This window comes from Schistocerca gregaria, chromosome X, assembly GCF_023897955.1.
Source record: "Schistocerca gregaria isolate iqSchGreg1 chromosome X, iqSchGreg1.2, whole genome shotgun sequence".
NCBI classification, from domain to species: domain Eukaryota; kingdom Metazoa; phylum Arthropoda; class Insecta; order Orthoptera; family Acrididae; genus Schistocerca; species Schistocerca gregaria.
Window position 1 is genome coordinate 543,095,814 of NC_064931.1, and position 22,087 is coordinate 543,117,900.

The 22,087-nt window shown below is 42.2% G+C and overlaps 1 protein-coding gene across 5 annotated transcripts in view; it reads left to right on the plus strand.

The window, feature by feature from the left end:
• Positions 1-22,087, plus strand: part of LOC126298466 (rho GTPase-activating protein 100F-like) — a 737,196-nt gene that overhangs the window by 596,827 nt on the left and 118,282 nt on the right. For all 5 annotated transcript variants that reach the window (XM_049989795.1, XM_049989799.1, XM_049989796.1 and 2 more), the window contains one exon: positions 4,625-4,991. In XM_049989795.1, the coding sequence (XP_049845752.1) occupies positions 4,625-4,991 (367 nt within the window). The remainder of the gene's footprint in view (positions 1-4,624; positions 4,992-22,087) is intronic.

Sequence of the window (22,087 nt, forward strand, 5' to 3'; positions counted from 1 at the left end):
ATGCAACTCAAAAAGATGCTCAACAAGTGCTAACCATGATACATGGTTGTACTCATATAAAGGAGGCAGCTTCGGCAGATGATCAGGGGGAGGGGATGAAGGCGGTTTCGGTGTCCCTTGGAAATCCAGCTGGTCCATGGTAGGAGAGGCCATACAGCAGATATGTGGAGGTGTGTTACTGGCAAGCACATCTGTAGCAACGGTGGGTTGCATTGACCTTGACGTGTCACGAAAACACAACGCGGTTAGCACGGTTGGTACCGTGGAAATGAGTGGTTGTCCAATACGTGCGGGGGTCCTGTAAACTGGGCCGGAGATTACAGGTACTGAATTGAATTGACCCACCCTGGACATAACGCAGAAGGTCAGTGCGGGAGACACAGCTGGTGCTGTGAGACAGAGAGGCAAGCGGCGGTTTTTCTTAAGTGAGCATGGAGAATTGTGTGCACTGAAATGTTCTTGATTAGTTTGCCAATGAGGCAAAACCGTAACTGGTCATAGTTGATAGTGGCCGGGTGCATTTTGCAATAATGGTAGTGCTGCACATGGTACGACAGTAGCTGTTGTTGCGGTCTGTTGAGAGTCAAAAAGTATGTGTGCAAATGTAGATCACTTTGAGCATTATATGATCGATCAGTAGGTATACAGTTCTGAATATTATTCTCTTCACACTTTACATGATGGCGAGCACAGTCCAGCAACACGAAAACCGAATCCATTGTTTGTGTTGGTGGCATAGCACTCGACCATTGTAGAGTGACAAAGTTTGAAGTTAACGTGGCTGGAGATCACAAATCACTGTAAATTAATGTAGCATTAGTCATTGGCGAAGGAATGAAGACATCCAGCGATCATTGTTGTGCTTCCAAATCTTCGAACAAAGCATTGGGTGAGGTAGCCTGGCGTCATGCACATAACCTGTTGATATACAACACCCAGCACGGAAGTCGCAGAAGACGTAGAAACTTCGGGGTCACCAGTATGGGAACGGGATACGATTATCGGTTGAATGCAATAACTATCCCCATTAAATTCCACATAGAGATATATTTTGCAGTAAGTCATACACGTGTACACAGCTTGGGATACAGAACAGAACTAAAAACTAACATGGAGGCTTGGCAGAGCCATCAGAGTCCAAAGATGTGTTAATCACGGTCAATACGACCTATCAAAGCCACACTTTGATGTATTTCACAGTCTTTTTGTGGTGCTGTGTGTGATGGTTCCTTTATTACATTTAACCCACTATCAGTTGTTTCTCTTGACACATTTTGATCTTTCTGTTTTTTGTTGTTTGAAAATCTAAATGGTTGTTAATAACAAATTTAACATGAGAGTAAATTAGTGTGAAGCTGTTGTCAGCATGCCTAGTTGCTCACATGAAGTTTCAAAATAAACAGTACTAATTTTGAGCCCATCTCTGTGTCCAAGGTCACTAACACATATTTCTGTGGTGGCACTCAGCCAGGGGTAAGCTGGTTCGAATCCAGGTAGTAAAAATTTTCACTGCCAGTATTTTTCTGGCAAGGGGAAGAGACATGGTGGCATAAAGTTCCTGATCAACAGGCCTTGCGCCAATATCCTGCTTTAAATACCAAACCTCTATGCAGTGTCTTATGAAGTGATGGCATGTTGATGGTGATATGTCTTTTGGATGGGGCAGTCAAGCTTGACGGTTCCCTTGATGCTGTTCACAAGGTTTCACACTCTCCCTTCTCTCGTCATCATCATTGTATTACACGAACATTACATTACACTGCACACACACAAATGCATACACACAAGACATACATGTAGTATTACAAATATTGTACTGGAGCATGCTGCAAATAAATAAATAAAAAAAGGCTCATTATACTTAGTGTACTTTTAGGCAATGAGCACCTTATGCCTAAATGTATAAGTGCCCCAGAATATTATTATCTCTTCCATTTAATTGACAATGAAATGCATGTTAATGTATTGTATTTTAATTTCCAAAATCAGTAATCACAAGCAGAGCAAATGTCCCTTAACTAAAGTGTGTAATAAATTATCAGTGTATGCAAATCCAAAAAATTTTGTGTGTGCGTGTGTGTGTGTGTGTGTGTGTGTGTGTGTGTGTGTGTGTGTGTGTGTGTGTGTGATAGTGTGATAGGGACAGAGGGGGGAACGGGGAGGGAGGGAGATGGGGAGAGAGAGGGTGGGAGGAGTTTCACTTCCACCTACAATTCCTATGGCATGCAAACATTTTGTGTATATTTCTATTCTTTTGCAAAAAGTAACCCGTCCGATTGTTTATAATATACAGTATTACATGATGAGTATATAACATACTACAATGTTTGTAAAAATTTAGAAACCTGAAAGAATACTTATGACTGAAGTGAATGCTCTATCTTTGTTGTGCTATGTTACAATACACAAATGAGTAAGATTACAGAAGTATTCATGACCTCCAATTCTGAGAACCCAGTACTTTGCAAAAAAAACCATACAAGCCTTGGGAGTCTTGTGGCATGTGTTTTAAATAATATGCGTTTGAAATAACGTCTACAGTTGTTAGAGGCCTGTCACAAACATACTGCTGATCACCAATATCTCAGCCATGTCCTACGGGTGGCATTACAGGTGTTTGCATTGGTAAGGGCAGTGATATTAACTTTCATTATTTGAAGAATGTCATATATGGCTTGCCATTGTCCTGCTGAAACATGACACATGAAATTGCCTGAAGGAGGGGCAGTACAATGAATTCTAAAACTACCATGCTGTAGTGATCATTGTTATGGAGTCTAATTCACATGCTGCATTTAATGGCATTATCAACCTTGTTGTTTTTCTATTAACCCACTCAACATTGCAGGCTGGATAATTAGCATTGTGTAAGCTTGTAACATGTACATAACCTTCATTGCATGACAGGTTCAGGTAACACTTTAGATGTACATGTATGGTCCATCATGGCCATGAATAAAAGGTGGTCACCAGATGTTGCTCCTCACCACAGAATGTGGCCTTTTCTCTACTCTAGCTCCGCATTTGAATGCCTGGTACATGTCAAAATTTCACTGTGTGACAGACACATTTCCCAGAGACCAGTCGTTCTTGGTCATTTGAACTCACTACTTGTTGGTACTGTGGCCTTTGAAATTGACAAGGTATATTAGTGGATGCTTTCACATTGAACTTTGTTAAATAACTCTTCATTTATTGAGTTTGGTTAAGAATTGGCTTTCTGATCACAAAAGTGATAGTTCTGTACATTACCTCTCTGAAATCTAAATCACTTATTGATGGTGAGCTGTTCTACACATCCTCAAGTTGTGACTGCTTTCCGTTATTATTTATGGTTGCACCAATTTCCATAAATTTTAAAATATGCACCATCCATCCAAAAAAAATCTGAGGCTGATTTTCTTCCTGGTTTGTAAGCAATGTCAGCATCATAATTATGATGGCAGCTTCAACAATCAACTGTGAACAACAGGTTACCTTCTGTGAGGCAATGATAAAACTGTCTCATGAATCAGTCCTGAGAATATCACTCACCAGTTGTCAAATGTGTGATATATTTACCACAACATGTTATAGTACTACATTATCCCCTTATCAAGTGCCTGAAGAGTCTATGTCATTAGGCACAACTGGCCCTTTTGAGAGTGTGATGTGCCAATGTGAGATGTTCATCGAAGAGTTTTATTCTTGACAATGCATATTTGCTGCTGGATTTTTACATTTGATGCTGCCTAATGGCACAAATTCTTTAAGCTCTTGATAATGGGATAACATAGCTCCAAACATGGTGTGTTAGATATATCACACATTTGACAATTGGTGCCCAACATTCTCAGTTTCATGAAATATGTACTATTGATCAGTCAGCTGTGAGTAGGCTGTGTTAAGTAGTTGATGTGTGACCACAGTGAGTCAATGCTGTTGTGCCACAAATTGCAATGGAATAACATCTCTAAATCATTCTCCAGAATGTTTTGGAGTATGTGCAAAGTTAATCCACACACATTGACTCCAAAACAAAAAACAGTAATGCATGGGTGCCAGCCACAACATGGCTGAAATGCAAAATGCAAACAATTATTTTCTAGAAAAAATAATCACAGGTGATGAGGCTTGGTGTTATCAATCTGAAGCTACCACAAAATATCAAAATGCAGAAATTCACATGAAGGGTCAATACTTTGATGACATAACAAACATTCAAGTCAGTGTGATATGAGACTTGAGAAACATCCAAAAGAATGACTTTTCAGGCAGTTGCACTTGGTCATATGAATGTTCTGTGCTTTGTACTCAACTGTGGGGAGACTATGTAGAACACCTGAAGCATTAAAACTACCATCTTAACATTTCTTTATTTTTTATTAATTCTGCCTCAAAAGTTTTTGGGCTGATGGGGTGTGAAGAAGGAATATTTAACTCTCATTATCTTTACACAAATATGTCACTAATCTCTTAAGGCAGTTCCACTTATGTTTCTGTTTTTCACAGTAAGCAATAATAATAATAATAATAATAATAATTTGTGATCAAATTGATGACTGTGAACCTGATAAGATTAAATGGAACAAAAATAGTAAGAGAAATAAGTGAATGTTACCCAGAAAAATTTCATTTGTTTCAGGGCTCTGTTCACTTGGCAACACTCCTACGAGAATCTCCAATCCACCAGCTTGCCTTAAAAATAGAACCTCGTGGTACACTGTACTTACGCTTGAGGCATACTGATCCTCACCAGACTTTTAAACGGCGTGGCCCTGTTGGCCTGCACTTACTCGGCCGTCCTGGAGGCAAAGTTCTGTCTGGAGCAACTTCAGGAGCTCTGTTTGGAGCAGATCTGGAGACAGTTGTTAATCGAGAAAATCTAACAGGTGGTGTGCCTGGCGGTGTAGCTACAAGCGTGACAATTGCCACACAAGCAAGTTCATCAGTTCCCATAATCATCCGGCGATGTGTGGAGGAAGTAGAGAGAAGAGGTCTAGATATCATTGGTAAGTTATATGTTACATGTTATACAATGTATATTTCAGTCTGGTAATTTCTATGTGTATTTCAGTCTGGTAATTTAGTCTTCTGCTCTGAAATAATACATTAGAATTATCAGTAGCCATACAAATGGGACATTCAAGACAAGTTCAATTTTAAAAACTGCCCCCTTGCTTCCTGTAATAGACCAAGTGAACATGTCCCATGTCCCCCCCCCCCCTTTTACCTCCCCCTACTCAACTGGAATATGCCTTGCTGCTTTTCCTCCTGTACAATTGTGAGTTGTGAGTAAATAACACATCTTTTGGCTTCTTTAGAGAACTTAAAAGTGTTTGGAGGTGTAAATGAATGTGTCTTGGCTGCCTTTTACAGGTCTCATAAGGAAGTTATTGGTGATTGGTTCTTCCTGCTTGCATTATCAGCTATGTGGCCAGTCAACAGGGTCAACAAATGAGTGTCTTCCCCAGCAATGGAAACATTGCTTGCCAGTTTCGACTTTTATATGGATGCTGCATCCTCAATGGCCTGCTTCAGCTATTTCCCTTCCCCACATAATTTTTCTGCCAACATTGAGATATTTATTTTTAAGTTTGTTTGGTAAGAAACATTCTTTTGGCAGAGTAGATGGCAGCCTCTCATCAAATAAACAGAAACAGATGACATAGTGTAAGCTCTTCATGTACCTTCAGTAGATTTTCTGCTTTTCTTAGCTCCCTCCTCACGGTATCCATCAAACACTATTGAGCAATTTAAATCCTAAATTTTTTTGATGTAGTTCATGTACTGGGTGCTTACAGTCAAAATACAGCTACTTCCAGAGGTCCAGTGTGGGCTGTAATTATCATATGGAATTGAAACTTGGTAGATACTCTAATGTGTTAATGTGGAAACAATTTATGCTGGAAAGAAATTAGTTGCAATTCTGACAATCAGGTGCAAATTTGGTGCTGTGAACACAAGAAAAACGAAGAGAAATGAGGCACTGACTACCATAAGGGCCTAAAGCCCACGATCATTGATTCTGAGATTGTAGCATATGTACATTCTCCTGACATCTGTTGATATTATGGTTAACCAGTTTTATCTCCCTACCTATCTCTACTTCTAGCCCCACTCTGTATATACACTGAAGAACCAAATAAACTGGTACACCTGCCTAATAATATGTAGGGCCCCTACAAGCAAGCAGAAGTGCCACGACATGACATGGTGTGGACTCCACTAATGTCTGAAGTAGTGCTGGAGCGACTGACACCATGTATCCTGCAGGGCTGTTCAGAAATCTGTAAAAGTGTGAGGGGGTGGAGATTATCTTCTGAACAGCATGTTGCAAAGCATCCCAGATATGCTCAATAAATTTCATGTCTGGGGAGTTTGTTGGCCAGCAGCAGTGTCTAAGCTCAGAAGAGTATTCCTTGAGCCACTCTGTAGCAATTCTGGACATGTGGGGTGTCACATTGTCCTACTGAAATTGCCCAAGCCGTTGGAATGCACAATAGATATGAAAGGATGCGGCCAACCAGAGTGGACGAGCAGTTCTTGGCGCTACAGTCTGGAACCACGCGACCGGTAATGTCGCAGGTTCGAATCCTGCCTCGGGCATGGATGTGTGTGATGTCCTTACGTTATTTAGGTTTAAGTAGTTCTACATTCTAGGGGACTGATGACCTCAGAAGTTAAGTCCCATAGTGCTCAGAGCCATTTGAACCATTTGGAGCATGAAAGGATGCAGGTGATCAGACAGGATGCTAACATATGTGTCACCTGTCAGAATCATATCTAGATGTATTAGGATTCCCATATCACTCCAACTACACATGCCCCACACCATTACAGAGCCTCCACCAGATTGAACTGTTCCCTGCTGACATGCAGGGTCCATGGATTCATGGGGTTTGCTCCATACCCGTACATGTCCAGTCGCTAGATACAATTTGAAATGAGACTCATCCCACAAGGCAACATGTTTTCAGTCATCAACGGTCCAGTGTCAGTGTTGGCAGGCCCAGGGGAGGCATAAAGCTTTGTGTTTTTCAGTCATCAACGGTAGATGAGTGGGCCTAGGCTCTGAAAGCCCATATCAATGACGTTTCATTGAATGGTTTGCACGCTGACACTTGTTGATGGCCCAGCATTGAAATCTGCAGCAATTTGTGGAAAGATTGCACTTCTGTGTTGCTGAATGATTCTCTTCATTCGTCATTGGTGCCATTCTTGCAGGATATTTTTTCGGCCGCAATGATGTTGGAGATTTGATGGTATTCACGGTACACTCATGAAATGGTCATATGGGAAAATCGCCATTTCATCACTACCTCAGAGATGCTGTGTGCCATCACTTTTGTGCTGATTATAACACCATATTCAAACTCACTTAAATCTTGATAACCTGCCATTGAAGCAGCAGTAACTGATCTATCAACTGTGCCAGAAAGTTGTTGTCTTATATAGGCATTGCCAATCCCAGTGCTGTATTCTGCCTGTTTACATATCTCTGTATTTGACTGTGCACATGTATACCAGTTTCTTTGGTGCTTCACTGCATGAACATTCATGAAAAACTGTTTCACTGATTTCACGGATGTTCATTTCCATAATGCCCAAAGGACATAGTGTAATTTTTCTAATCTGCATTGCTCAACTGTCGTTTAGGGTTGACAACATAATTTGTTGTCTGTATCTTGTACATAGTAGTAATACTTAATGATCAGATGTGTACAGGCAGTTTTATCTGAACCTCAAGCCACCAAATGAGCTTAATGAAAATGATGATAACAAGGATAATGAAGTGCTGGAATAGGTCAGAACTGTGTGTGTGTGATTTATTTGAAATCTGATCATTATTAATAATTTAGAAACATTTCTCAAGGCAAATGTTCTGATTCTAATTTTATACTAATTATAAACTTTACAACAGTCAAATGGCATGATTGTCAGTAGCTTATAAATGGAAATTTTGTGAATTAACAGTGATAATAAATATAATTTTAAATATTAATTAATATTTGATAAAAATGTGGGTACATTATTTTTTCATAGCAACTGTAGGATGTTGAGGCATGGTTAAAAAACAGTTTAGACTTATGAGACTGGTGGTTTCCCTACAAATCTGATTTTCACAAACATCTATTTTTCTCAAAACTTTGTCTGTGGCCAAGGGTGTCCATGTGGACATGCACAGTGTGGCATGTGGCATCGGGAAAGGCACTGACAGGTGCACAGGGGTGCCTCCTGACTTTGGCGTGTTATTATGCAGTGCAGATCAATGCCCATTGATAGTAGTCTTTTTGGAGTCTTGTGGGTACATTATTTTTTCATAGCAACTGTAGGATGTTGAGGCATGGTTAAAAAACAGTTTAGACTTATGAGACTGGTGGTTTCCCTACAAATCTGATTTTCACAAACATCTATTTTTCTCAAAACTTTGTCTGTGGCCAAGGGTGTCCATGTGGACATGCACAGTGTGGCATGTGGCATCGGGAAAGGCACTGACAGGTGCACAGGGGTGCCTCCTGACTTTGGCGTGTTATTATGCAGTGCAGATCAATGCCCATTGATAGTAGTCTATTTGGAGTCTTGGCCAGACAAAACACATTGTGATTAGCGACATGATAGTTTCAACCACAGGGTGTTCATGGATGTGGTCGAAAGCACTGCACCAGAATTTCTCCAGGAGAAACAGGTTGTGTGTGCCCATTGATCTGTCACACAAAATACTGCAGGTGGAGACAAGAATGGGCCCTAGTTCAAGTCTAGGCAGTTGTAGGTATCATGACAGACAGTGTCCAATTGATTGTCACTCTCCTGTTCTTGGGCAACATCCTCAAAGTTCGCAGGAGTGGAGACAATGGTGCAAGCGTGGGACAAACAGTCAGCAATAATTGTCTGTGCTGGAAACATGGCAAATATCTGTGGAGAGATATGAAATGTATTCCAACTGCCAGGATTGGCATGGTGAACATTGTTAATACAAAACGTGTGAGTAATGGGCTCGTGCAGTGGCAGTAAGTTCCTGCGATACCAAACTGCTGAGATCATCACTCCCTAGCCTTGCACACTACTTAATCTAACTTAAACTAACTTACACTAAGGGCAACACACACACACCCATGCCCATGGGAAGACTCGAACCTCTGATGGGGGAAGCCGCACGAACCGTGGCCAGGTGCAGCTGATGGACTTGTGCTCGGTTAAATACTGAAGCAGCAAGCTTCTACCAATGTGCAGAAGTATTTTACCACCTCATACACCACAAAAAAACTTATGGTCTTAGGCACTCTAAGCACGATGGAATGTCGATAACTTCCATGAGAAGAAACCGAGTGACTACCAGCTACCGCCGATGTGCTACTGAAGCACTGTGCCTATGGCAAGATGTCTAGCATCAACAACCATGGACATTTCAGTGTTGTTCACTGGATGCACAGGCAGCATCACTTGTATGAGGTTTCATTTGGTTTCAGCGAAGCTTTTCCCCATTGGGACTGTCCAGTGAACAGGAGTCCTTCCCTGTACAGCAGGGCCACACAGAGCTGCTGTCAGTGGCTCCTGCAGAGCAGCAGTGTTAGGGACATGGGGCTGATAAAAGCTCAGCATGCCAAGGTAGCAGTGTAACTCTTTATGTGTATGGGAGTGCAGCATGTTTAAGGTCACCTGTACCTTTTCAGGAAGTGTTGGGGATCCGCTCAGTGTGATTAAGTATCCTAAAAACTCTATTTCTGTGGCACCAAATATGCACTTCAGGGGGTTAACTCAGGTGTTGAAAGATGGTTGTAGGTGGTGTTGGTGGAGCTTGGACAACTTCAAGAAGACCAAAGATAGGTGAAACAACATGATAAACCTCGCAAAAATATGCCATCCAAGAAATGCTACCAGGTCTTGGTAGTAATCCAAACGATTGCAGGAAAACTTCCTGTGCACTGGAATTTGCATGAACATACTCACACAGTCAATTTTACTGAAAATTACTGAACCAAACAAAGCCTTAAAACTTGAAAGGGTGGTACAGGATATCAGTCTGGCACTGTTAATGAATTCAAGGGACAACAGTGTCCACATGGCCACCACAAATTGTCTTTTTTGGGGACTAAGTGCAAGGTAGAGGACCATGGGGTCTTTGATGATTGGATGATGGCTTGTAACAGCATGGCATTAAACTCAGCCTTTGCCACAGTGATTCTGCTGGGTGTGAGTCGATGTGGATGGCATGAAGTGGGAGGACTGGATGTAGTTATGGTGTCTTGGACTGTTGAATATTTCAGGTCCCTAGGAACACCAGGTGGGCAAGAGATCTCTGGAAATTTGTCAAGGGTGTTGGGGTATAGTCTGGGGCACTTACCAGGTTTTACACTGAAGAAAGTCCCCTTCCATCACTGTCTCGCTATCTTCAAACTTGTGGTTGCATCCATCAGCCAGATGTTTGTGATGTCAGCTAGTAGCGTCCAAGGGAATCCATGCCCAGGATTGGCTCATTGATGTTAGCCAAAAGTGAAGGTTCATGAAAAATATGTAGCCTAGTCCAAGATCAAAATTTCATTGGTGTGTGCCATATGATTCCATTGCCAAAGCATTTGCAGCCATGATAGCTGTGTAATTACGTAATTAGCACATATGGTTCTTGGACAAGATAATACTTGCACCTTTCAGTCCAACAGCTCAGCACAGACTGAACATTTCCCCATTTAGCTACTTCTTTTCGATATGTTTTACAAGAACTACATCTCCCAAAACAGTGGTGAATGATGAGCTTTCCCTGCCAAATGAAGGAGATACCCACCCCATGCAAATTGAATATTATAAATAAACTATATATTATTGTACCCTCTGCAATGTGGTTGAGTTTCCTGTCATGGGATCCTAGAGTCAACTATTACAGCGATTTTTCTCACGATTTTTTTTCTGGGGTGGGGGGGTCGTCCTCTGGTGGTGGCATTGCGCACTAGCTCAGTCGATCCTTGCCTATCGAGGTGAGTGCACACCGAAAATTTTCTAACAAAACATTACCTCCAATCTGCAGCTGTGTAATTAAGTAATTAAGACATGCAGTTGCTGGACAGGGTAATACTTCTAACTTACACACCAACTGCTCTGCACAGACTGAGCAATTTTCCCAATAATTGTTTTCTAGGTTGGGAGGGCTGTGGGATTTTCGAGGAGGCAGGGAGTAGTTAACTGATCAGTTTCATTAATTAATCAATTAATTTGGTATCAGAAGTGTGCTTGTGTCAGAGAGGGGGAAGGGAGAGCGTTGAGGATCTCTCAGAACATAGAGGGTGGAGAAGGGGGAGGGGTGAGGTGTTCTCAGAACAACAGATTATTCCTAGGGGTTCATAAATCAAGTCAATTAGCATAACAATAGGTTAAGGGGAAGGGTAGGGGTTCATAAATCAATCAAGTTTGCCCCCATAACCCCCCAGAGTGTGACATCCATACATTCACAAACAATTCACACCAATATCTAAGAACTATGCAGAGGATTTATGACAAAGTGAAGGTCGTGCACAAATCTCTAGCAGCAACCACACATGCAAACACAAGACAACACCAGAGAATGTGCAGGAAATTGTTACAGCTCTTGAATCTGGCAGTACTATGGAACACAAAACCGCAATAATTCGTCAGTATGTGTACAGCAAATTCCAGGAGGCATGTCCAATGGGGCTCTCATTTCACTGTTGCCATTTAAAGGTGTTAGTGAGGCAAACAGCTATAGCTCTAGGCATCCCTAATTCTAAGGCCAGCACCTGTATCTGTCATCACTTCAAATGGTGCTATAAAATAACATCACACCAGATCACACCATTTGTTACAAAATGAGATATTACTGTGGACAGCACAGTGAGAGTGAGGGCATTGGAGTTTGTGCAAAAGATGGTGGGCTATATTACTGCCAATGACACTGATGCTGGTCAGTTTGAGTATGAATTCTCAGCAAACCAGACACCATCAGTGACTGGAGAGAAGATGAATGAAGCCACTGTGTAATGTCACATTTACTTCACAGTTGTGGTTTTTTGTGTTCTGTATATGGGGAAATCCATTGAGAATAGCAACTTTGAGAAAAGGCAGATTATAATTATGCTGCTGTCATGTGCATCTATGGAAAGAGGAAGCAGAACGGTGAAACTACCACTAGGCGCTAAATGGTTGGACAGTCACAACTCTTCATAGAACATAGAGTTCAGACGCTTGTCTGTTCTATAAAATATGATAGATTGTGACCTGTGGCATCTCTACCGAAAGTGCACAATGCAGGTGCACAAACAAGTGTTTCAGAGCACACCATTCATCGTACATTGTTGATCACAGCAGACCATCCCTACATGTTCACATGTTGGCCCAATCACATCATCAGCTATGATTGCAGTGGGTATGGGACCATCTGGATCTGACCATCAACCAATTGAAATGTGCTGGTTCTTCCGGCAAATCACATTTTTACTACATTAGGTCAATGGTCATCTCCACCAATGCTGTCATTGAGGTAAACAGCAGTTTGAAACATGCAGCATGCCACAAACTCAGGCTGGTGGGAGAGTATTACATTATGATATAAATTCTTCCCCACTTGTATGGGAACTGTCGTAGCAACCATAGACACGCTGACAAGTGCAAATGACCTGCATCCCTTCATGCTTTACGACTTCCTTGATGGCGATGTCATCTTTCAGCAGAGTAATTTTCCTTTTTTTCAGAGCCAGAACTGTGTTACAGTGGTCTGTGGATCATTATAGCGAACTCACATTGGTGTTTCCGTGACCAGATTTGCCTGATGTAAATCGTAAGGAACCCATCTGGGTCGCTGCATACAAAAATCAGCGGCCAATTACTTATGTGAATTACTTGACCTGTGCACAGACATCTATGGCCACATACCTCCACAAATCTACCAACAAGCTGTTGGATCCCTGATATGCAGAATCAGTTATGTGTTTCGTTCTGAACACTGACAGACAAGCTACACTCCTGGAAATTGAAATAAGAACACAGTGAATTCATTGTCCCAGGAAGGGGAAACTTTATTGACACATTCCTGGGGTCAGATACATCACATGATCACACTGACAGAACCACAGGCACATAGACACAGGCAACAGAGCATGGACAATGTCGGCACTAGTACAGTGTATATCCACCTTTCGTAGCAATGCAGGCTGCTATTCTCCCATGGAGACGATCGTAGAGATGCTGGATGTAGTCCTGTGGAATGGCTTGCCATGCCATTTCCACCTGGCGCCTCAGTTGGACCAGCGTTCGTGCTGGACGTGCAGACCGCGTGAGACGACGCTTCATCCAGTCCCAAACATGCTCAATGGGGGACAGATCCGGAGATCTTGCTGGTCAGGGTAGTTGACTTACACCTTCTAGAGCACGTTGGGTGGCACAGGATACATGCGGACGTGCATTGTCCTGTTGGAACAGCAAGTTCCCTTGCCGGTCTAGGAATGGTAGAACGATGGGTTCGATGATGGTTTGGATGTTCCGTGCACTATTCAGTGTCCCCTCGACGATCACCAGAGGTGTACGGCCAGTGTAGGAGATCGCTCCCCACACCATGATGCCAGGTGTTGGCCCTGTGTGCCTCGGTCGCATGCAGTCCTGATTGTGGCGCTCACCTGCATGGCGCCAAACACGCATACGACCATCATTGGCACCAAGGCAGAAGCGACTCTCATCGCTGAAGACGACACGTCTCCATTCGTCCCTCCATTCACGCCTGTCGCGACACCACTGGAGGCGGGCTGCACGATGTTGGGGCATGAGCGGAAGACGGCCTAACGGTGTGCGGGAGCGTAGCCCAGCTTCATGGAGACGGTTGTGAATGGTCCTCGCCAATACCCCAGGAACAACAGTGTCCCTAATTTGCTGGGAAGTGGCGGTGCGGTCCCCTACGGCACTGCGTAGGATCCTGCGGTCTTGGCGTGCATCCTTGCGTCGCTGTGGTCCGGTCCCAGGTCGACGGGCACGTGCACCTTACGCCGACCACTGGCGACAACATCGATGTACTGTGGAGACCTCACGCCTCACGTGTTGAGCAATTCGGCGGTACGTCCACCCGGCCTCCCGCATGCCCACTATACGGCCTCGCTCAAAATCCGTCAACTGCACATACTGTTCATGTCCACGCTGTCTTGGCATGCTACCAGTGTTAAAGACTGCGATGGAGCTCCGTATGCCACGGCAAACTGGCTGACGCTGACGGCGGCGGTGCACAAATGCTGCGCAGCTAGCGCCATTCGACGGCCAACACCGCGGTTCCTGGTGTGTCTGCTGTTCCGTGCGTGTGATCATTGCTTGTACAGCCCTCTCGCAGTGTCCGGAGCAAGTATGGTGGGTCTGACACACCGGTGTCAATGTGTTCTTTTTTCCATTTCCAGGAGTGTATTATCAGTTCTGTGAATCACAGTATTAACCCACGCTTCACTATACATGGAAAGCATCTTGATACGTGGCGCAGGATACACCTCTGCCATTCCACAATGTGTTTGACTTCATCCTTGCTGCAGTTCACATGTGCAACGCTCTGGACTGTGATTCGAGTGCCGTCGTGATCTGTTTCTCTTGTACGTAGCTGCTTTGCTTACAGTACTGCCATTGCCTTCTCCCACTACATTATTATGCCATGGAGTAACATAGGTTGTATGTGATTTCTATGGTGTATTTTTATTTGTTGCATTGATGTATGGGTTGTGTGTGCCTGACAGTTTATTTTTTTCTGGTCTGATTTGGCATTCTGCCCTTGATCCTGATGGAGGTTGTTGCATTAAGATTTGGACATATTGTGCAAGGAGTGCTCCTGACAATGTTTGTAGTGCAAGCAGAAAGGAGTCCATGCCAGTACTTTTCGTTTCTGTGCAATGTGTGTCATGGGCAGTTGTAAAAAGTACAAAAACCATATTATTTGGACCTGTGGTATCATTCTATCTGTTGCTGTGCATTTAATGTAGGGGAATACACAAACATGAAATGTACATGCACAATGTGTTATTCGTATTGCCCTTGTTGACATGCCTTTTTCATATCCTTTGTTGTATCATTAACATACTTTGCATGTCCTCGTCTGGGAGTTATTGAGAAATGCCATATTTTGCACATATTGTTTTCTATGCATGCCGGTTCACTTCTCAAAGTCTCTTGAAAATTCTTGTTGAGAGATACCATAGCTTTCCTTGCTAGCAGGAATTGAGCGCTTCGAATATTTTCACATTTTTATCAGTATCTTTGTAAAGCAGTGAGTTAATATTAAAATTTGGGATGCTCTACAACTTTCATGTATGACATTTTTCACTGGGAGTAGCCATTTTTGAGTTACAGACAATCTAATATGACCGTAACTCACTTTTCAGCCAAGTTGGTAAAAATTGCAAACGTTTGCCGATCAGTTGTGGTTAAATGGCTGAACCAATTTTAACTATTAAGTAGGTCATTCTATGCTACATTGTGTAATCTTTTATTTTGATGTTTTGGTACCATAATTTTTTGTAGGATGAATCACTTTTGAGTTATATGCAAAAAATTGAAGAAGTCAAAATATTTCACACTTTTTTGGCCCTATAAATGTTTAGCACAAACTAGAAAATGCTGTAAAGTCATTTAACTCTTATTTGAGATGCCTAACATCGATTAAAATTATTTCCAGCTTGTGCATGTATATTGACCAGCGTGCCCTTTTTTGGGATCATTTTCCCTGGCTAATTGTTTGTAATGATCTTTAACTTGGCTAAGCTATGTTCTGCATGAACAAAAATATTCTTAACGCAGTTGTTGCATTTGGGAAAACGTCTTGCAAGTTCTTTTCAAAGATGTACTGAAATACTTCTAAACATGCGTTGGTAGTTTGGGGAAGCAAAGGGGACCAAAAAAAAGTGCCCATTCATTTACAAGAGCCTGTGAATTTTTGTCTCCTGACTGCATTTTGGGTCCCTCAAAGCATATGCAATATTCCTGCATCCTCTATTGAGATCGTATTTCTTTGTTGCCAAGTTCATAATGTCACAGGTAACACGTCACAGCAGTTAATGAGGTGCTTCAAAGACATACTAACGGTGTCAACCACAACATAGAAGAAGTTTTCTCTTCAGCGGTTCTTTTACCTGGAAGGGTTCATCCGTGCTTTCGTAAAAACACTGCCTTTTAACTGTTGCAGATCGGTGCTCTGCCAACACAACAACATTTCCTAAGGCACAATCAAGTCCTCTGCTTCAAGTCCTCTGCTTCCTTCTTACCCTTTTCAAAACCGTTTGCTCTATACTCTTCAACAACAATATGTGTCACTTTTATTAATTTTACTCTTCTGTGTAACTACACAGGTACAGTAGGGCAATTATTTAACTATATGAAAAAAACATAAATTAGATACAAATTATGGCATGCATATGTTTTATTCAACATGTAAACATAACTACAGGTATTCAGATTTAGGTTATGACATGTTTGATATGCCTGCCATTATTGGCAATGATGCAGCGCAGACGACTAGCAAAATTCTGCATGAACCGCTACAGTGTCGGGACATCACTACTGTCGATGATCTCCTGAATGGCTGTTTTCAGCTTAGCAATGGTTTTGGGGTTATTGCTATACAACTTGTCTTTAATATAGCTCCACAAAAAGGAGTCGGATGAGTTCAGATCCGGAGAATATGGCGACCAACCGAGGCCCATGCCAGTTGCCTCTAGGTATCCCAGAGTCAGACAGCGATCCCCAAAGTGCTCCTCCAGGTCATCTCCTGCTTTTATGAGGTCGAGCTCTGTCTTGCACGAACCGCATCTTGTCAAAATCAGGGTCACTTTGGATAAGAGGGATAAAATCATCTTCCAAAACCTTCACATACTGTTCAGTAGTCACCATGACATCAAGGAATATCACACCGATTATTCCATGACTGGACATTGCACACCACACAGTCACCCTTCGAGCATGAAGAGACTTCTTGATTCTGAAATGCGGATTCTCAGTCCCCCAAATGTGCCAATTTTGCTTATTGATGAACCCTTCCAAATGAAACTGAGCTTCATTGCTAAACCAAACCATATGTGCATACTAATTCCCATCATTCCCCACAGCCAACGATGCAGTCTGAATGTCCTAATGCAGACCATTCAGAAGTTGTGATGATTTTATTTCATACAGTTCAATATTTGTCACTCTGCACCTTCTGACTGAACTCCTTTATTCACTCTGTTGACAATGCGAGGAACACAATGCTGTATCATAGCACATAAAGAAAACTTAAATTTTGTGATTTCCTTAAAAGCTCTAGATATGGCATTTTAATGAAAGACATTGGATCATTTTTGCATGTGTTCCTTAACTCAGCTAATCTAAATCACATTTTTAAGCTCAGATCTGACAACCCAAATACTTTCAGTCCTACCCTCTCATTTGGTATGACACAGCTGTTTCAGAGTCAAGTTTACATGATTCTTGACTGCTTTCCAGCACTTCACAGAAGCAGATAATAATGTTAAAAATCTATGAACCAAAACAAAACAAAAATGTAGCACAATTATAGATGATTTTGTTGCATCAATAACAACCAAGTTCAAGCTGTGAATACAGAAAGCAATATAATGAACGCTTGGATTTTCCCTGACAATCTGCAAGCAGTACGGAAATTTTATGTAGTACCTGAAGCAACAATTATGTGAGACCTTTTACATTAGTAATACTTGCTTTAAAAAAAATCTGTTTCAGCTGGTTTGGAAAACATGTGTACCCCTGTTAAAACCATGTTTAATTGCCCCTTCTGACTTAAAACTGGTCTACAGTCCAAGATTACTGCATATTTATTTTTGAGCGTGATATTCTTAATGATAGATACAATCTCATCAGAAATTATGGTAATGCTTTTATTTTGTACATTCTTACTTAAGTAACACAAGTAACCAATCTTCCACATTTAGACGTACGATTAATATGATCATCTAAAATGGGGCTGAACTTGGCTATTAATTCTACTTGTCCTAAACATTTCCCATACTAGTACCGGTGCCTGGATTTCCCAACATTTCAGGGTTGCCTCTTAGTTCTTTTGACAATAAAACATACAATCAAAAATAACCTTAACAAAGCTGACCTCCACCTTCTGATCAGTTTGAAGTTTAGTTGCCTGATCCATTACTTCTGTGTTTTTAATTATCTGCAAAAGCTCATTCCTCTGGCACTTTTCAGTAGAATGGTTTGCGGGACAGTTCATGGTTAGAGAGAATTTTTGTAAGGCTTTTTCATTCTATTAAACCAGATAACAGAAACAATAAAAATAGTAAAGTACCTTCTTGTCCCGCCATCTACAGGAAATTTTACATTTTTTCACTAATGTTTTGCGGACCTTCCTTAATTGCTCTTATCCTAAAATCATCATTCATAATATCTGACCCGATTCCTGGATCACTAAGGTCATCAACAACTTGAAGGCCATTACCTTCCTTAGACAACAGAGACAGGAGATTGGTAAGGTGCAATAGCTGATCATCGAAGGAGAAACTGGGACAGAAGCCACACTGGTTAACAGGAAGAAGGTGGTGTTGGTTCAAGTGTTGATGGCTGTGTTGGGTGAGGATGGATTTGATGACTTTGCTGAACACTGAAATGAGGCTGATGGGGTGGTAGGAGATGGTATCAGTGGTTAAGCTCAAGCAGTTGAGGAAAAGTAGGATTTTGGAGGTTTTTCACAGCTCAAGATAGTAACCTGTGGAGACAATAGTGTTATAAATGGCTGCAAGGGTAACTAGAAAGGAGAGGGGGCATTCTTTAAGGTGTCTACAGCTGATGTGGTCATGACCAGGAAATGTATTACATTTTCTGTGAAATACTTGTTTTATCTCACGCGCTGTGATTGATGTATTTAATTCTGTTTGTGGTAAGTTGTCCAAATACTGGAACCTGGGAGATAGGAGTGGGACAGCGGTATTAGTATGTTCGTGGATGGTAGGGAACAATGAGTAATTAAATTGACAGACATCAGGAATAGAAAACATGTCAGAGGAATAGGATGCAAAGTGGTGAACTATGCTCCAGTTGTCAGGTAAGGGATTGTGGTTTTGGAGGATCAGGTAGTGAGATATGGGGTTATTGTCAGTGAGTCAATGGAAAGCTTTCCAGTAGTTGGAAGAGTTTATGAGGAGTGTAGTGTTGAGTCTCCAGCATACCTGGTGCTAAACCCAGCATCTTTCTTTTCTATTTTTCATTTAATAAATACCTGATGTGTCACTCTATTTGCCAGTGGTGTGTGAGTGTATCCCAGTCCCGAGTTTGCAGGAAGGAGTGGTACATGTGACAGGATTCTGGAGGAAGAGTAGGGCTTGTGGAGGGAGGTGAGATGATGAGGATGTATGGTCTCGGTTAGGAAAATGGGTGTATATGGTATTTGACAACGTCTACTGCAGGAATGATGTGGCATGAGGGATATCATCAGAATGTCAGGTTTTTGTGGATTACCTGGAGGCATTCCAGTTGGTATGAGAATAGTCCTGGATAACTCTCTGATGGAGTTGGGGATGGGGTTTTGCATAGGCAATGGTGAGAAGTACAGGTTGCAGTCACTTCCAATCAGATTGAGGATTTCTGCACTGAGGCATCCAAGGAGTTTGGTAGATGCTACGACGACATCTGAGGTGGTGTTGCTTTCAGAACAGGTGTGGTTTGGGATGGAAATAATATCACCTTACCGGGAGTTAGTAAACTAACATCACCACTGGAAACCTGCAGGGTATCTACTATGGATGTTGAGATCAGCGGCAATAATATAGGTGGAGAAGGTAAGGTACATGTGGGTGAGGAAGTCATAGGGATAGGGTGATTAGCTCATATGTAGATGGTGGCACAGATAATGGTTAAGGTTTGGAAAAAAAGGGTAAGGATGCAGTTTTTGGTGGAAGTATTGTATAAACGTTGTGGCCGAGCATGGATGTTCTTGTGGTGGCCAACTGCAGACATTGAGTTGGGACACGGTATGCATTAAAAGATGTTTATTGGTGGGTAGGGAGCAGATATTGTGGTACAGGATTTTCTAGTGCTGTCATGCTATTATAAGGAATAAGAGTGGTGTGTGTGGTTGAGGACTAGACAGAGCTTAGACTAGGGTGTCGAGGTGGGTGAGGAGGAAGTGGATCTGGTTGTAGTGGTAGATGTCTTGTATGTTGAGATGGAGTACAGAGTGAGCAGCAAGCAAGATTTGTTGAAGGGTGTGTGGACGTTGAAATGGATGAATGTTTTAGAAGACAAACGTTGTGAATTTGTTGATGGCTTCAACCATGAGGATTGGGGGAGGGAATTGTTGGAATGAATGGTGGTATCAGTGGAATTGATTGGGGCAGGGAGATCCGGTTTAGATGATTGAGGCTTGGCTTTGCATTTTGTGGAATAGGTATGGTGGGAGTCATTGCAGGTGTTGCAGATAGGAAGGGAAGCAAGGTCAGAACACTGTTTAAGGAAATGGGAGTCTTTGCAATGTGGAAAAATGGGTGGCTGTCTAAAATCTGCGGTTAGGGGATCATTGAAGCAGAAATGCTTTTGGGAGCAATAGGACTGAGGACTGGATTTTGGAGATTTGACTTTATGGTGGTTTTGTTAATCAGGGCCCAATCTTTAAGGAGACAGTCTATGATGCGGATGGATTCAGTAAAGACATGGATGAGGTGAATGGAAACACAATCACTGTTGATCTGAAGGGCTTTTTGATCTTATGAATTCAGGTTTTTGTTCAGTTCAAATTCAAATTCCTCATCTGTGATTTCAAGGTCGACTTTGGTGATCATGCCGGTGAGAGTGAGGTGATGGCAAGGGGGTTGGGGTTTTTTGGCATGGGGTAGTAAGGGGTGTTAAGGAAGCCTTAGGACCAAAGGTGATGCAAGGAATTTTGGAGAGAAGGTCTCTGCAGGGTTAGGATTTGGGGACTTAATTAATACAGTCTTTTCTAGGGAATTTGTTGTATGTGGAAACTTGATGGATATTTCTTGATTTTGAGGGTGAGGGAGTTGGATTTGAGGAATTTTGGATGTGGGTAGGAGAGGATGGAGGTGTGGATGGTAGGGGAAGATATTGGAGGGGGAAGAGTTGTGGCTGGGTGTAATTGGGATCAGCTTTTTTTTTTTTTTTTTTTTTTTTTTTTTTTTTTTTTTTTTTTTTTTTGAGTGAGTGAGACTGATGTTGGTGTTTAGGCATTTTGTTGGTTTTTTACTGCCTGTTAGAGAGGAGGATGGTTGTGGAGGAAGGGGTGGGGTTGGGTGAATGTTATGTTGTGAAGGGTCACCTGAGAGTTGTACTGGTCCTTCAGTACAACATGTGTTGGTTCATACAGTGAGGCTGGATGAGGTGATGCTGGTGATGCCATCTGAGGCAAGTATTGGTCAGTGGGCTGTTGCACTTGTGGCAGTGGTAGATGATAAGTTGTGACTGAAAGAGAAAATATAGGGGGAGCTGAAGATGGAGAGAGATGCATGCTGTGGTAGGGAAGGATACTGTAGGTGGGGGAGGATAGGTGTAGGGGGATGGGTAAGAGGATGTGCTCCATGTAGCTATGGTGAGAGCAAGAGAAGGAGAGGTATAGATGATAGTTGTTGTGGGATGATCGATCATGGGGAACAGTGGTGAGGATTGATGAGTGGGGTGAGTGGCTGCTGGAGTAGCATTGGGGTGATGGTGATGAGCTGTGGCGGAGCTGCGAATTATAAGAATGTCTCTGATGTGATAGGGATGGAAACAGTTACATCAGATGTGATAAGGTGGAGGCAACAAACACATGACGTCGGCAGCAGTGAGAAGGAGATGGTGGCAGTGATGATTCTGGAAGAAAGACTCAATGACACAAATAACACATGGATCAAATACTGTATGAGACAAATAACACATGAATGAAAGACTAGTTGATGCACAGATAGCACACAGAAGAAAATCTCTATGACACAAGCAGGCTACACAGACAAACAAGTGCATACACAAAGCTTAGGGAAGTGGGCCTTGTCATTGTATGCGACATAGAAACCATCAACAAAGAAACAAGGATAGTGTCTTGTGCATCTGTGTGTGTACAATATTACACCAGTCCCGCATGATTGCAGCAGAGGGAACACATCTGATTTCCCTGCTCCATAATCACGCT